The sequence below is a fragment of the Mizuhopecten yessoensis genome, unplaced genomic scaffold (assembly GCF_002113885.1).
Source record: "Mizuhopecten yessoensis strain PY_sf001 unplaced genomic scaffold, ASM211388v2 scaffold8449, whole genome shotgun sequence".
In the NCBI taxonomy this organism is placed as follows: domain Eukaryota; kingdom Metazoa; phylum Mollusca; class Bivalvia; order Pectinida; family Pectinidae; genus Mizuhopecten; species Mizuhopecten yessoensis.
In genome coordinates this window covers 950709-968963 of record NW_018407553.1, presented here as the reverse complement: position 1 = coordinate 968963, position 18255 = coordinate 950709, and the positions used below count along the sequence as shown (strand labels likewise).

Genomic DNA, 18255 nt, shown 5'->3' with positions numbered 1-18255 from the left:
CTGGTAATATTGTGGATCCTTTTCAGCATCATTCCATCGCCATGACAACATCAATACTCTAAGCTTTTCCTGTGACAGCACTGGCACGCTGAATATCTATTGCATGTACCAGCAGAAAAAATATATAATCTGGGGAATTTTTGGTTGAATTTCACATTTTACATATGTTATTCAAAATTTCATCATGAAATTTTAAAAACAAATATGATGATTGAAATTGATTTTAGCTATCTGACACAAGTGTTGATTGTAAACAGAATCAATTCAATATCAATAGAATGCTTGCAGGTAATTTTATAATGTCCCCGTTTTGTAGTTGACAAGTGACTGTAAATATAAAATTTAATTTAACTTAAAATTTAAATCAAATCCCTGACATTTGTGTGTAGATCTGATACCAAGTCATTGGTTTTATACAATGATTCAGGTCAGTGTTATGAGAAGAGCTCTGTGATGGTAGCTACTTTCAGGCAGACTATAAATGTTCCTGCTTTGTATCCATGAATGCTGATGCAACCAAACTTTTTCAATTAAATATTTTTACGGACAACGAAAAGTTCTATTTCAATTTTCTGCTGCTACTTGCTAAATGTATTTGAAATCACATTTGATCCCAATCTGAAGATACATCGACATTATCTAATTATTTAATGATTTGGTAATTGAAGGAGTTGTCTGTCTCCTTTTTCAATATTTATATAGCTATTTTCTGTGAAAATATTAATCATATGCAATTAGGAAAGATATACCTTTGCTGCAGATATCAGTATCCTGAAGTTCATAAACCTCCGTTTCTTTATCCTCTGTTGAATATTAAAAACTCTCAGATCATTGTATAAACATGCAGACTGTTGAGTAAATATTAGTGATACACCACACGTAGTATATGACCTTCCATAGTTTTGATTGGTCAAGAAGATGAACTTTGACCGACATTTTTTTTCACACGCCTTTTACCGCGTGCTGTTTTGTTTACGTCGTCTGCTGTCAACATCCCGCAAATGTTGGTGACTTCTGTGAGGTAATGCGATGGAAAAGGGGGGTCATTAAGGCAATACCAAAAGAAGATGATGCTTAAAGATTTGATCGCTAGTTTCAGGCAAAATTGCAACAGACGCTCGATATCGTTTCGACGCCATACCGCCGCGTGTCCAGGTCGTGAAACCCAGAGACGTATCAATAATATATGTCTCTGTGAAACCGAAACAAGATCTGTAACTGTGTCCGAAAATATTTCGTTCTCCACTTGTCCAGTCATCAATATTTGGAGGGCCTGTCTATGGCGGAACTCTCACTGTAAACATCAACCATAGAACCTCACGAATATGGTTTTGGACATTGATAGCGATTAGTTCGTTTTCATCACTTGGCGGGAGGCAGACTTCGTTAGATATGCTTATGCGCATATAGTCTGTGGTTAATTTATATTAATTAATGCAATATTGCCTACTCTCAATATTTAAAGTCTTTCATCTATTTTATTTTTTCACAAAGTTGTTGCCGAAACATTAATTTTGAAAATTAATAAATTTGTAAAAAAAAAAGTCTTTTTTGAATATTAATGAGTGACTTTTTACGTATGGGTCATATCACTACGCCAGCCTAATGTCAACACAATGTGTGTATGCGGTTTCCGACTGAGATTGTGGTAGAAACAGATCACACGACTTGTGGTTGTTGAGTATGGTGTTTATTTCACTCTCGTAAGTTATTTTTCAAAAGTTACAGAAAGACACTCGCTAAAGCTCGTGTCTTTTGTAACTTTTGAAAATTAACTAACTCGAGTGAAATAAATACCATATTTAACAACCACTCGTTGGGTAACCTCTATTTACCCTACAAAGACGTATCATATACTGTAGCTATATATATTTACCTGACAAGGCCATATTTCCTTTTTAAAAACAACATTATCACATTCTGCCATCTCAAAATTTCACTCCACTGATTTCCATTCTATCAGAAATCATAAACCTAATTTCTCTCAAATTATCTCCAGTAAAAAAACAGTGCTTTGTTCCTTTCAAAGTTAATTTTTCATCTGGTAAATATCTGATGCCAGTTTTTATTCTATAAATGGATGGTTACTCTCAGTATAGCTTGTTTCCTCTGTCTAGATCGTGCTAAAGGGTAGCTATTGTCAGCAGGGTTGGTCAGGGTTGTAATTAATCAATATATTATAAATACATGTATCTACCGACAGAACAGAACCAGGAGTGTTTATATTTACTACATTAACACACAAAATACAGAACCAGGAGTGTTTATATTTACTACATTAACACACACAGTACAGAACCAGGAGTGTTTATATTTTATTATTACACCTCTACTTTATTTACTCTATATAAAAGTAATTGGTTAAATCGAATATATCCCCACTTTTGCCTGAGTGTGTTTTAGTCCTGTGTGTTAGTCTGTGAACTAAAACACACCTACACTCGGGTGTTTCCGCCGAGCCAATCAGGCGAGAGGTGGGCGGAGCTTGTTACCGAACTCGACAGTGACGCGCGAGGCGGGCGGAGCTTGCTGCCGAACTCCGAAGCATTTGGCTCCATTGCCATCAAAGGGGTAGCTGGGACGTGAGGCTATACAGCTTATGGTTTACAAATATTTTCAAGTTAAAACTATCTCTGCAGTGTGTATCGGTATAATAAAATTAACGTATGGGGTTGCTGCCGAACTCGTAAGCATTTGGCTCCATTGCCATCAAAAGAGTATTTGGGACGTGAAGCTATACAGCTTATGGTTTACAAATATTTTCTAGTTAAAACTATCTCTCCAGTGTGTATTGGTATAATAAAACGGTTAAAGTATGGGGTTGAGGCATATATAGCAAGTTTCTGGTGTCCCTTGACCATGCCTATTTCCCTCGGCTTCGCCTCGGGAAATAGACCTGGTCTTGGGACACCAGAAACTTGCTATATCCCTCAACCCCATACTCTAACTGTATACTACATTAACACACACAGTACAGAACCAGGGAGTGTTTATATTTACTACATTAATACACACACATACTTTTATCATATTCAATGACAGCTTAACGCCTTCCAGCTATCAAGTTTTTTCAAAAAATAACTACCGGTAAACATTTCCAGTTGAGAATCTAACTGAGGCACATGATTTTTGTAGAGTAATCTCCCTTACTCAATTTCTAACAGCTCAGAACTGCCTGTAGTTATCAATGCTTGTTTTCTTGTGTTTTATCAACTGATTATTCCAACTTCAAATTATGATTTTTTGAAAGACATTTTTACAGGTTTCTGAGTGTGGAACTCGCTAGGCAGAAGGTGTGTGTTTCTGTGAGATGGCGTATATAATCAAGGTTACCTGAGCCCACCCTAATTATCTTTATTTTTATGAATTTTAGATGAAAAATGCTGCAGCCAATGTTTTACGAGAGACTTGGCTTATTTACAAATACACCAAACTCGTTAAGAAGGTAGATGGTAGTAAGGTGCGCGCTCACCAGAGGAAATTTCTTCAAGCTATCCATTCGTAAGTATGAGGACAGAGCGATTTCTTGGATCAAAATCTTATACAGACATTTTTGGAGTTTCTTTTCTGTTTTCTATAATAAATTTGTGAATTTAAAACGTAAAATTTTATTAAATAATGACGTTGCCAATATGTTTTAGATGGAATGATAAATTTATTAAAATATATTTTGAAAGTGAAAGAATTCTTTCCTTATCAGATTTTGATTGTGAAATCAGAATAAAAAAATTACTACATCTTGTGACTGAAATCATTGAATACTCTATGAGAGTAAAATAGTTAACTAAACTATTTTCCATATGATGTTTTTATAGTGAAGCAAACATGTTACACAATATTTTTATTATAGAGTTTTCTGAAAAATTCATTTAATTTCTGAACCCATGAATTTCATCATTTTAAGTTTCAACTTTGAACTTATTTAGGACTTAGAGCTAAGCGCAACCATCCAATTTCAGGCTCCGAAAAATCAAGATGGGTCAGAGGAAATTACTAGAAAACCAGAATACACTCGTGGACATGGCAAAGGTAATTCCCGAAAACAGACGACATAACGGTCAGAGGTTTTAATTAAAAATCAACTTTTTCCAAAAATTCATCTTTCTGTTAATGTGCATGAATGGGTCACAAACTGTTTAATTTATACACCTGATTAATGTTAATGATTCAATTAATGAGTTTTTTTAAACATGTTTGTACAATCTTCACGAAATGCGAGCACATGCACAAAGTTTTACTGTTGCGTGATTGTGATGATAAGAGACATGATTGAGGCTCAAAGATGTCCTCGTGCTGATGGTTAGTGTTTTATTTGGATTGTATATACATTTTCTATTAGACAATTCTTTGTTTATAAGTTTACATGTGTATTAGCACGATACATCATGTGCCAAAATGGTTTGATGACACGACGGTGGCATATTTTGGAACAATTTTGATGTTGTCAAAAGTCTTGTATGTAATCTTATGAACCCCCCTCTTTGTCTGTATAGCCATCTCTCCTCCACAATGTGGAATCGTTGCTTCATCAACGCCACTTAGTTCAACACAGAGCTCTTATTTTACTAGAATAATGATAATTTAGTTGTTATTCCAATCAACCAAATTGTTTTGCACCTATTCAGCAAGGCTGATAGTTTATATTAAATCCAGTTAAAAAAATCTTTTAAGAGTCATTTATGATGTTTGAAGTGCTGGGGTGGGGAAGTTTTAGAAATGTTTGATAAGGTTATGTCATGGAGATTGGAGAGTTGTCGACATGGAGGACATTGATGGCACGACAAAGGGAGGTAACAAATGACACATAGGGGTAATGAACAGTGAATATTGAAATGGAGGGGTGACAAAGGAGGTTGAAGAAAGGGGGTAAAGGAGGTCATGAAAAGGGGCAAAGTAGGTCAAGGAAGGGTTGCAAAGGAGGTTGAAAGAAGAGGACAAAGTAGGTCAAGGAAGGGTTGCAAAGGAGGTTGAAGGACGGGTGGCAGAGGAGGTTGAAGGAAGGTTGACAAAGGAGGTCAAGGGAGGGGGAAAAGGAGGTCAAGGAAGGTTGACCCAGGAGGTCAAGGAATCACTGACAAAGGAGATCAAGGAAGAGGGCAAAGGAGGTCAAGGAAAGATGATCTAGGAGGTCAAGGAAGGGAAGCAAAGGAGGTCAAGGAAGGGGGCAAAGGAGGTCAAGGAAAGATGATCTAGGAGGTCAAGGAAGGGGGCAAAGGAGGTCAAGGAAAGATGATCTAGGAGGTCAAGGAAGGGGGCAAAGGAGATCAAGGAAGGGAAGCAAAGGAGGTCAAGGAAGGGAAGCAAGGGAGGTTAAAGGAAGGCAGTCAATTGAAGGAAGGGTGACAAAGGATTCTAGAGTTAACAAATGGAAAGATATGAAGGGAGGGGGGGGGGGGGACAAAAAAAGCCTTAACCAGGGCTGGGGTTATGGTAGAGACATTAACCAGGGATGGGGATATGGTAGTGACATTGACCAGGGCTGGGGTTATGGTAGTGAGATTTACCAGGGCTGGGGTTATGGTAGAGACATTTACCAGGGCTGGGATATAGTAGTGACATATTAACCAGGGCTGGGGTTATGGTAGAGTCATTGACCAGGGCTGGGGTTATGGTAGTGACATTAACCAGGGCTGGGGATATGGTAGAGACATTAACCAGGGCTGGGGATATGGTAGTGACATTTACCAGGGCTGGGATTATGGTAGTGACATTTACCAGGGCTGGGGATATAGTAGTGACATATTAACCAGGGCTGGGGTTATGGTAGTGACATTTACCAGGGCTGGGATATAGTAGTGACATTAACCAGGGCTGGGGTTATGGTAGTGACATTAACCAGGGCTGGGGTTATGGTAGTGACATTTACCAGGGCTGGGATATAGTAGTGACATTAACCAGGGATGGGGTTATGGTAGTGACATTAACCAGGGCTAGGGATATGGCAGTGACATTAACCAGGGCTGGGGTTATGGTAGAGACATTAACCAGGGCTGGGGTTATGGTAGTAACATTAACCAGGGCTGGGGATATGGTAGAGACATTAACCAGGGCTGGGGTTATGGTAGAGACATTAACCAGGGCTAGGGATATGGTAGTGACATTTACCAGGGCTGGGGTTATGGTAGTGACATTTACCAGGGCGGGGATATAGTAGTGACATTAACCAGGGCTGGGGTTATGGTAGAGACATTAACCAGGGCTGGGGTTATGGTAGAGACATTAACCAGGGCTGGGGTTATGGTAGAGACATTAACCAGGGCTGGGGGTATGGTAGTGACATTAACCAGGGCTGGGGTTATGGTAGTGACATTTACCAGGGCTGAGGTTATGGTAGTGACATTTACCAGGGCTGGGGATATGGTAGTGACATTTACTAGGGGAATGGTGCTGTTTGTAAAACAGGGGGACATATAATATTCCTCAAGGAAAGGGCAAAAGAGGTTGGAGAAATGGAAGAAATTGAAAGAATCTGGTAATGAATGATTGATGAAAAGGACAGGAACAAAGATGGATTGTGTACGGTTATAACAAACCTAGAACTTCACATTGTGTATATAGTATATATATTTACCTTATGTAAGTCGTAACAAATTCAAAATCCTAATGAGGATACAATTATAAAATACAAACATTTGATAAGCTAATATTTTGTCACTCCCCCTTCCTCATCAAACAATGGCAATGCCTAAGATTCATACCCTTCCAGCATGAATTTGTCTCAAGATCCGTCAATATATCAGGCTTTGAGTTTTTGGCTAATTCATACTCAAAACAAAGGAAGCTTAAGCTTACTCGGTAAAGGAAAGGGTTCCTCGATGGTGATTTAAATATATCTCTGTGTTCATTCAAGCTTATCTCTAAAATATTGTTTTCTCAGCAAGATATTTTAACTGTCCCTTATCGTTTATCGCGGTGAACGTTCATAATATCATCACCGAAAAATGCTTTAAAACTAGAACATTTATTACGAAAATATCAGGAAATCAATCCAACAATTATGTCCCCGAACTTCAAATTCAATAATATTCTTTGGAGCTTGCCATATGACCTTTCAACCAATCAATTGGTTGGTTTATCTCATTTAGATACTACAATATATTATTGTGTCCGTGACTTCTTCAAAATGTTAACACACTCCTCTACTTATTACCCATAATGCTTTGTAGTAAAGCGTGGCAGCCATCTTGACATGCACATCATGACAAAATAAAATTCTGTTCCCTTAAAAAAGACCGGTTCCCAGCACACAAAAGTATTTGATGCATAGAAGATTGTTCTGAAATCCATTTAGAAAAAATAAAATCCTCTATGATTATTTTAAGTCTGCTTTTATTGTTAAGATACAGACCCATGCTAACTGAACCCATAAAAAAACAGATAATAAAATAAATAAAATAAAACATTCAAAAGATATTTTACTGTAGACAGTCTTTTGAATAAAATTTGAATTGTTTTTTTCCATAGTCATACTGGTGTATTTATTAAAATAAAAAAATCAATAACTTTAAATAAACTCAGTGTATGCAATCTTCAATGAAAACAAGCATAAAATTTAAAGACCAAATAGGAATCAATCTTATTTGTTATGATCTCGAGGGAAACAACCTAGTTTACTAGAACAAAAACCATGGCGATGATAAAATAAATTCAGCATCAGCTTGTAACCATAGCTGTGACGCGTATTACAAGATTGTGTAAATAGGTTTTAGTGAGTTCTGCAGAGCAGGGGACCTGTCTGTGTATTCTGTTAGCTCACCCAACACTTACCATCGATGTTTCCTTTCCTTTTCCGTTGTAGAACGTAGGGATGGCAGGGCTGGACTCCATGCCTAGTTGCTATATCTCCATACCCCATGTTCAGTACCAGCAGGTTTGAAATACAATTTCATCATCAGCATCTTGTTTGTGTGCTAGCTGTCTTATTTATACACTCCGTATACTCCCACCGTCGACCACTGCGGGCATGGCTGGTGACAGTGTCGTCACGCATGACTTATATCTAGTAGATTTCAGTATTTTGTTGGTATTATTATTTTCATTGTTATATTTTTTCGTGGACTGCCTTCTATTTCAGTTTCAAGCAACTGTGTGTAGATTTCTTTCGTTTGTTATTGTTTTATTTTATTTAGCTAGCATGGAATTTGGTGGATTGCTTGAAGGAACCTCTAAAATCAACATCTTTTCCTCTGTAGCTGGAAGTGTATTGGCTGTGATGCTGTAATCTGTTTATGCTCCTCTAGCGTGTGGTGTACATGTGTGCAATAGTTACTGCAGACCAACTCACATCAGCCCGTCAATGGGCTATGGCATTTATCTCCCCTTGAGAAGTTGCACCATTGTGGCAGTGTGGCAAAGGAAATACAAGTGCTGCAGTTATTTCCCTGACGTATCATAGTCACATTTTATTTGGTTCAATATTAATGTAATGAAACGAAATGATTTTCTGGAACTAATACTTCAGGTTTTGGTTTTCATTCCAAAATAATAAAAGTTTGACAAGTACACCACAAAATTATTTCCATTTCTGCTGCAATCATGCTCTAAACTTTCCCTGTAGAAATTATTCTTATTATCTTAGCTTGACCAAAACTGCTTTACACAGATAGATGGCATCAGTTACTCGGAAGGCACTTTTTAGCTGATATAGGGGACTTGAAGGCTACCTACCAATAATAGAACTCTAAGAATTGTTGACTCTAACTAACAAATTATAAATTTCTTTAAAAAAAAAATCAGAAGGGCCATGAATGATTATATAAAAACTGTATTAAAGTCTATATGATATATATTCCCTCATGCTAATGTTATTTTGAATTTCAACATTAAATTATTGTTAACAGTAATTTTGTTCCTCATTAAATAATCATCAAAGAGATTTCCCAGAGAATTCTGTCCAGGATGTGCTGTTTTTGCTAATGTATCTGAAATGTTTAAAAGTTTTAATAAAGTTTTGATTTCCCCATCTGTTAAAGGACTAGCTAATATCTTGATTTTACGGTGTTCATCTGTAAAAACAGAATTATAGGGTCATTGAATGTAAATGAAGTCAAGATAAAAGCTTATGTAAGAAATTGAAGTAGAATTTATTATCTCATTGGGAAAGAATACTGGATTACTTCCCCTGATCACTACTGTGGCCTGATTGTACCGTATCAGTCACAATAAACCAATATCTCACAGATATTGATCAAATGATTTGTCATTCAATTAATGTTTACAATAACCATTGTTCTTGTCAGATTTCAAGTAGTTGCTAAACATCACCAACTCTTATAAGATAACACTGCACCAAGAAACATTGATCTTCCTTTTAGATAATAGATCTAACAGTGCAAAATCATTTTTAAAAAATAGCAAAGGGAAATTAGTCAAAGGGAGATAATCCAATAAGTAATATTCAGTATGGTTTTATGGATTACACAATTATTAGTGTGCATTCCTTTTTATCATAGACATTTAATACAGCTTTGTATATTGTCTGTATCCCCATGTATATATATTTATGTATTTTACCATGTGTATACCTCATATGTATGGCTAAATATAATACCATTCCCATTTGAAGTTCTGTAGTTACTGTTTTTGTACAGATTTTTAATATTTATTTTAATATTTGTCTTTATTCTCCTTTTAGTTATAATAAAATTTATGAGGTTTTTTTTAATTACAAGAAGTAGGCATTAAGCAAATGTTGGAATACGAACATTTCCTCACCATTAATGAATTTTTTCGTTTAAAGCTTGCAGTCATAAAACTTCAGTAGTGGATATTGAAAACAACAAATTTTAGCTTTAATTTGAAACAGGAAGTTTATCATCATTGACAGGAACTGATTATTATGAAGCTTTGATTGTCCAAGTACATTTTTTCACAGGATTGTTATATAGTTATATATAGCTGGATTGTAATATAGCTGGATTATATATAGCTGGATTATATATAGCTGGATTGTTATATATCTGGATTATACATAGCAGGATTTTTATATAACTGGATTATGTATAGCTGGATTGTTATATAACTGGATTATATATTGCTGGATTGTTATATAACTGGATTATATATAGTTGGATTGTTATATAGCTGGATTATATATAGTTGGATTGTTGTATAGCTTGATTATATATAGCTGGATTGTTATATATCTGGATTATGCATAGCAGGATTTTTATATAACTGGATTATACATAGCTGGATTGTTATATAACTGGATTATATATTGCTGGATTGTTATATAAATGGATTATATATAGTTGGATTGTTATATAGCTGGATTGTTATATAACTGGATTATTCTATAGCTGGATTATATATTGCTGCATTATTATGTAACTGGATTTATTTTTAGCTGAATTATTATATGGCTTGTGATGTAGTTGAATTATTATATAGCTGGAGTTTTATATAGCTGGAAGTATTATATGTCTGGATTATGTATAGCTGGAGTATTATATAGCTGAAGTATTTATTATATTGCTTGATTATATATAGCTGGATATTATATAGCTAGATTATTATATAGTTGGAGTATTATATAGCTGGATTATAATAAAGTTGATTTTGTTTAGGGCTGGAACATATGGCTGGATTATATATAGTTGGGGAATTAAATGGCTGGATTATTAGGTAACTGGATTATTATAAAGTTGAATTATTATATGGCTGGACTATATATATCTGGATTATTAATAGCTGGATTAGTATATAGTTGAATTTTTATATGGCTGGAGTATTATAGGGCTGGATTATATATAACTTTATTATATATATCTTGATTAAAGCTTGATTATAGCTTGATGATATATAGCTGGAGTATTATATAGCTGGAGTATTAAATGGATGAATCGTTATGTAGCTGGATTATTATATAGTTGAATTATTAACTCACATGGCCATGGTGCGGCGTCTGTCGTCCATCCGTTGTCCTATGGCAGCCAGCGTCAATATTTTGCTTTAAACAACTTTTTCTGAATAAACGAAAGGCCTAGGGTGATGATATTTGGCCAGAAGCAAAATGTAATAAAGGGCTCCAAAGTTTGTTCAAATAAATGACTTTCACCCATTTTCAAGGTCACAGGTGTCAAATAGGTAAAAAAAACTTTAAACATTTTCTTCTGAATAACCAAAATGCCCAGGGAGATGATATTTGGCCACTAGCATGCTTGAGTGAAGGGCTACCAAGTTTGTTCAATTGAATGACCTTCATTTATATTCAAGGTCACGGGTCAATTGTCTTAAAAAACCTTTAAACAACTTCTTCTGAATAACCAAAATGCCTAGGGTGATGATATTTGCTCAGAAGCATACTGAGATGAAGAGCTACCAATTTTGTTCAAATGAATGACCTTCACTGATATTCAAGGTCACAGAGGTCAATTGTTAAAAAAGACCTTTAAACAACTTCTTCTGAATAACCAAAATGCCTAGGGTGATGATTTTTAGTCAGTAGCATACTAGGATGAAGGGCTACCAAGTTTGTTCAAATGAACGACCTTGACTGATATTCAAGGTTTCAGTGATCAAATATGTTTTAAACCTATAAACGACTTCGTTTCAATAGTCAAAAGGCCAAGGGTGATGATATTTGGCCATTTACATGCTGGGTTAAAGGAATACCAAGTTTGTTCAAATGAATGACCTTGGCCCATATTCAAGGTCACAGTGGTCATTATATGTTTAAATCTTCAAATGACTTTTTCTGTATAACCAAAAGGTCCAGGGTAATTTTGCCAAAAGCATGCTGGGTTGGAAGACTATAAACTTTGTTCAACCTAATGTCCTTGTTCAACATTCAAGGTCACGGGCGTCATATGTTTAAATCCTTTAATAGGTTCTTATGAATCAAACACTGGTATTCTGCCTGTAGCTGTATTTTAGTCCTCTTTGAAGATAACAAGTGTGAGATTAAAACCAGGTGAGCGATTCAGGCCCATTGGGCCTATTTTTATACAGCTGGAGTATTATATGGCTGGACTATATATAGCTTGATTATTTATAGATGGATTAGTATATAGTTGGATTGTTATGTAGCTGGAGTATTTTATGTCTGGATAACTAGGTGATTATTTATGAAGAGGACCTGTTCTCTTGACACAGACTGGGTAGGGGGTTCAACCAGATTATTGATGACAAGATAAGTCAATTTTAATTGTAGTCCTCATCATACTAAAAAAATCATTTAGATTACTTTATAGCAAAGGAGGTGATGGTTTAGTCTGTATTGGGGAATCAGAGAGGTGATGGTTTAGTCTGTATTGAGGAATCACAGAGGTGATGGTTTAGTATGTATTGGGGAATCAGAGAGGTGATGGTTTAGTATGTATTGGGGAATTAGAGAGGTGGTGGTTTAGTCTGTATTGGGGAATCAGAGAGGGGATGGTTTAGTATGTATTGGGGAATTAGAGAGGGGATGGTTTAGTCTGTATTGGGGAATCAGAGAGGGGATGGTTTAGTATGTATTGGGGAATTAGAGAGGTGCTGGTTTAGTCTGTATTGGGGAATCAGAGAGGTGATGGTTTAGTATGTATTGGGGAATTAGAGAGGTGATGGTTTAGTCTGTATTGAGGAATCAGAGAGGGGATGATTTAGTCTGTATTGAGGAATCAGAGAGGTGATGGTTTAGTATGTATTGGGGAATTAGAGAGGTGATGGTTTAGTCTGTATTGGGGAATCAGAGAGGGGATGATTTAGTCTGTATTGAGGAATCAGAGAGGTGATGGTTTAGTCTGTATTGGGAATCAGAGAGCAGGCAAGAACGAACTGCAGTATTTTATTTAACTTTCCAAATTTCAAAGAGAAACCAACATGGATGTTTGCAAAGAATATGAGTTTTTGAAAATTATTGGATAGCATCTGTTATGATGAAGTTTCTATCAATCTACATGTAAGTAACATATTATTGAATAGCTACTGGCATCTATGTCTAAGATATCGAGTGGTATGCCGTATAATGGTAACCAAGTCACAGCTGAGATTGTACCGTCCTGAAAGAATGCACAGTTTTTAAAGCTTAGAGGGATGACGATGCCTGTTTGTACAAATCGCTTTTTTAATATGCACGTGCAATTCCTATTTTTACCTGAACATATTGACTAGCTACCCGGATATTTTTTGAGTTGAAAACAAATTTGTATTATTCAAGTTCTTAACAAGTGTTAATATATCAGAGATCTTAATGGTCGAATTTTAGGTAAATTACATATCTTTTCTGAATATTGCCTACATTTACTTGATATATTTACTGCTGTACTGCTTCTGTAGAGCGGCTGACAATTAACACTTACACGAAGTTAAACTCAGTGACTTTGTAGTTTTAATTGTTTTTTATACATATCCTAGAAATACAAATTGCCTTATCAATTTATTAATTGTTTTTATCGAGTGATGAAAACAAGGGGTGCAGCATTTCAACAGGGAAGTGAAGACCTTGCTTGCTTTACCCTCGCATGGATTTAACTGTAATTCTGTATCATTGTGTGTTTGAAGCTTTGTGAAATGATAGGGATTATTAGATGTTATGAAGATTATCTATTTTTATGGTGTTTTTTTGTATGAAATATCCATCAGATTTTGTTTTTATTTTACCAGACACAGACACAAATATCTGACGGAGTCATGGAAATTAACAGTAATCAGTCGTCCCTGGAGAAACGAGTCAACAAAATCGAGGAAAAGCTTGCTGGACTTCAGGTAAACTGTACAATATCTGTCTTCTCTTCTTGTGTACACAGAAAAACTTGCTGGACATCAAGTAAATTTGATTACAACTTCCTCTACGCAGAGAAAAAAAGTAATGGTAGATAAAATAAGGTTGTAGGCAAATTCTAAGATTACAATTTCCTGTGTGCAAAGGAAAAAACTTCTTGGACTTCAGCAGGCAAAGAGATCACAATTTCCATTGCGAGGGGGAAGAACTTGTTGGACTTTCGGTAAATTAGGCTATAACTTTGTTTGTATATTATAGTCATATATAGCCATGTGTCCAGAGGTTTTTTTTCTGAATTTTGTAGTTATGAGTTTTGTCTTTCTTGGATGCAACTGGTTGCAAAATCTGTTTGCATAACAAATCAATCATTTTTCCAGGGTACCCTCGATCAACTTCCCAGTCTGATTGCTGAAAAGGTGATACTGCGGCGATCAGAACACCAATCCAGACGAGACCATGGAGATCACCGGAATCTAGGGGGAGGGAGTGTGGGCAATGGGATGGAACCTACTATGGACTACCGACAATCCGAGTTCAATCAACTACGTAGAATTTCTCCCCCTCGTCGGAAGAAACAAGGAACTCAATCTGTATCAGGAGGGACAAGTCAGCTGTAGCAGCAGATTGTTCCTTGTGTCATTAAATCAACAGTGCCGATACAGGGTCCAGTATCTTCCATTCAGAGTTGGAGAGGATTTATCCTGGAAGTGCGTTTACATAGGACAGTTATGTGGCGTGATTTGACTAGTGTGAAAGCAGATTCAAGAAATGGAATGATAAATATTCTGCTTTAAAGCTCCGTGTGAGCCGCCATTGGTGAAGTTTGCTGTGATAAGTTTAGTGTGGCCCATAGTGGTTTCCTATCTGTTGAAGAAAGTGAATGAAACATCTTACAGACCCAGATCCGTTGGAGATGGGAACTTACGTTGCCTTGGTGTGATCAGACTGTCTGTCTAGAACGTTTCTAGATAGCCGCAGTATTTTAAATGATTAATGTTACATAAATACCTTTGTTATGGCTGTACAAAGCATTGGTGCAAAACAATGTCATACTCCATAGGAGTTTGCCATGTTTTGTCTGGAACACACCAGGGAATCATGAATGTAGAAAACAATGCAGGGATATAGTCAATATCTAGTGACAATGATTTGGGAATCGTAGATAAATTGTGCGTCCATATATATAGATATTGCAAACAAATTAAATGCTACATAGGAACATTGAAATTACAATAATTGCTTCATTTAAGTGACAAAAAAACACATTTGCAATTCAAGTTCAAAAAAGAGGAAGAAATGAAAGCATAGGCTGTCCCTGTGAAACTTTCTTGAAAAATGCAATAACAGTTCTTGAACTGCTTTAGAAGGAAAGGGCAAACACTGTTCATGATCTGTTCTTATGTACAAGAACAGAATCTCGCAGGGTTGAGATTTAGATGGTATAAAAACATCGCTCTCATATGAGTGAAGGCAAAATACAGTTCTCATTAGAGTGGAGGCAGAATAGCCATTTATAATACATCATTTAGATTTGCATTAAAACTGGTGATTTCAATTTCGAAACATTCCCTTGGTATTATGAAGACGTGTGGATATGAGAATTATATGTAAAAGAATCCACATTATCCGACATAATGTAACACAGTACGGCAGTATTGGTCATCACGTATGTGGTATCTGTATTAACAGAAATCATAAGTAGGTGATCAATATTAATCTGTAACAATGCATTTTTAAGGTATGGGAGTGAGGCTTGTCGATTCTCAAAGCTTTCTATTATACTCTGGTGTTTTTTCATCATAAAATTTTGTATTATCGTCATTGACAGCCAACCAAAGAGATACAATGGAAGAAATTGTTTGCCAAAACCTATGTTGGTAGTTGTATATTACAACTACCTGTTTTACTTATAAGTTTGTGACTATAAAATAAAATATCTCAGTGGAGATAAACATGATCAGGATCACGGACGTGTTTGTTAACTTAACGACTGCGTGTGCGGTGATAAAGTGTCATTTCTACTGGAGACATTATGTATACTTATTGTATCCTGCACCTTAAGCCTGATCCGTGTCCAGAGAATTTGTAAATATTATGAATTACAGTGTTAACTAGGAGTGGAGACTTTGATAAACTGAAAGCGTGTGGTGATTATGTGTAAATATATAATGCGTTCATATTATTATACACACGATATGTGCCTCTTAATGTACATAATTGTAAATAATATAAACATCCGCCACAACAAAAAGTTCTCAAAGAATTCAATGTGATCATTTTTTTCTAAGACTGTGATATTATTCCTTTGATTGATTGTTAAGTACTCATGCAAAAACTGTTGGGAGAGAATGCTATCCGATTGACCTTTTTCAGAATTTGTTAAAATATGGATTTTTTTCTCTGTTTTGTATATAATAAAGAATTTAAATTTGTATTCTTTGTGTTAACTGCTGGTCTATAAAATCCCACCAATTAGAATCTTTTTCAAATTTTGTTGAGAATTTCTTTTCTAATAATAAGCTTTCCTTAGAGTTTTATTAGTTGAATAAGATTTCAGCATTTGTTTAAATATTTTGATTACGAAGTCGGATATGATTATCTCCCACTTTTTTTTGTGTTATCGGTAGGGAATGAGTAAATGATTCAATTGAGTTTTTCCAATGTAACATTAAACATAATCCCGCTGGTTCCGGAACCCGCGGGGTTATAGTAACCAGCGCGAGTCTATTTTTATATCCTGCTGTATATAGAGTGACACTTCAATGTTTTGTAAATCCTAACAATTTAGCTGAATTTCCGTCGCTGAAGTTGCTAAATTTTTAAATTTCACAAATTTTATTAGCTCTATGATATATTAGCATTTTATCCACTGTTGAGGAGGCATTGTTAATTTAAAACTAAATCTTATCAATGAGTTGAAAAATACATTGTTGAACCTGGTTATATTTTGTTGGATGCTTTGGGTTAAAAGTTATCAAAATGTTGAATTAGATTTTGTTTTATACTTCATATTTCATACTTGCCAACCTTTCCTGATTTTTATGGAGGAGAAATTTTGTGCAAATTTGTAAAACTGTCTTCAAAATGATCCCAGTAATAAGCAAAGTTTATTAAATTCCAAAGTTGTTTTAAAAAGGAAAAAAAGAAAAAACGTGAAAAAGAAACCTTGAAAATCAGTCCAATATAGGGAAACTTGGCGAGTATAAAATAACATTTTCTAAGCTATATATATATCACTTCTAAGAAGAACTTTATAGTTGTAGTGACTGCTCAAGGTTTTATAGATCTTCCAAAAGCAAACCAATCTTCTAGTTTGCAAGTCAAAATTCATAATTACACTGTATACACAATGGTTTTAACCAATCACATAGGGCGTATAATAACTTGAACTTTAACCTTTAAGTCTCTATTTCTTGTGCCTAGAATAATGTTTAACAATTGAATCTCATTTCTTACTAACAAAAGTATTAGTAGAAAAGCTTTATTTTACAATAACACATTTAATTTATTATCATAGAAGTAAACATAGCTAGTACTCAGATATGTTTTAATGCATTCATTTTCCTTTTTTTTCATATCTGTAGGAGAAATTTCATGTCCCATGATAGCATTATAATTGAATAAGTATATGCATCTTATTACTTGATGTGTATATTTGAATACAGCAGAATGAATATTCATAGATATAAGTAGGCATCATGAATATTCATAAGTTATGGTTGGCATATTTTTATTTTCTTGTTTGGATTAAGTTAAATTGACTGTGTATGGGTTTGCCTACATAATTGTGATTTTATTTCTTTACAATTTACAGTTACTGCTTGAGTATGAATTTTCCTCAAATGATTTGCTGTGTGACAACGTTTTTTATACATATTTTTTTTCGGTGTATGTAAACCTAATATCGTTTTGGTTGACTCGATATTACTCGAACACATTCCTACCAGATGTTTACCCGCGTTGTACTCCAGGAAATAAAGAGGAAGTTCTTTGTTACAGTGTATAGTTTTACCCTGTGTATTATACATGTTTACTTTGTAAACATATTTGTTTACCTGTAAACAACAGTTATAGATTGATTGTTGATTATATACATACGTCTAGTGGATTTTTGCATTGACAGACCCTGTGTGTACGTGTTTCATCTACGAGAAAGATGCAAAGTGAAAAAATTTCACATCCATCCAAGTTGTTTTTTATTTATTTATTTATTTATTTATCCAGACCTCCTGTTAAGAAACTGCTCGGAAAACCATCAACACTGTCTATCAGACACCACAAAACTTCATCAGTCAATCTTTTCTCAAATACCTTAGAGCATTAGGGTACATTAAGGCTCAACAATATCCACAAAACTTAGAGCAATAGGGTAAGTTAAGGCTCAACAATATCCACAAAACTTAGAGCATTAGGGTACGTATAACTAAGTCATCGTGATTAAATCACATACCGGTTATGATTAAATGTTCTGGGTGATTTTAACTAACAACATTCTTAAACAGATTTTTGTTCGAATGAGTAATTATTTCTATAAAATCATAGCATAAACT

At 35.1% G+C, this 18255-nt stretch overlaps 1 protein-coding gene across 3 annotated transcripts in view; it reads left to right on the top strand.

Annotated features, from left to right (window-relative positions):
• The window catches only part of LOC110455991 (small conductance calcium-activated potassium channel protein-like), a 112727-nt gene extending 94839 nt beyond the window's left edge, over positions 1-17888 (top strand). For 2 of the 3 annotated variants that reach the window (XM_021506497.1, XM_021506496.1), the window contains 5 exons: positions 3374-3501; positions 3960-4029; positions 7799-7870; positions 13588-13689; positions 14083-17888. In XM_021506497.1, coding sequence (XP_021362172.1) covers positions 3374-3501; positions 3960-4029; positions 7799-7870; positions 13588-13689; positions 14083-14322 — 612 coding nt within the window. In that variant the 3' untranslated portion in view covers positions 14323-17888. The remainder of the gene's footprint in view (positions 1-3373; positions 3502-3959; positions 4030-7798; positions 7871-13587; positions 13690-14082) is intronic. The other variant, XM_021506498.1, reaches the window with a different exon arrangement.
• Positions 17889-18255: the final 367 nt, after the last annotated feature.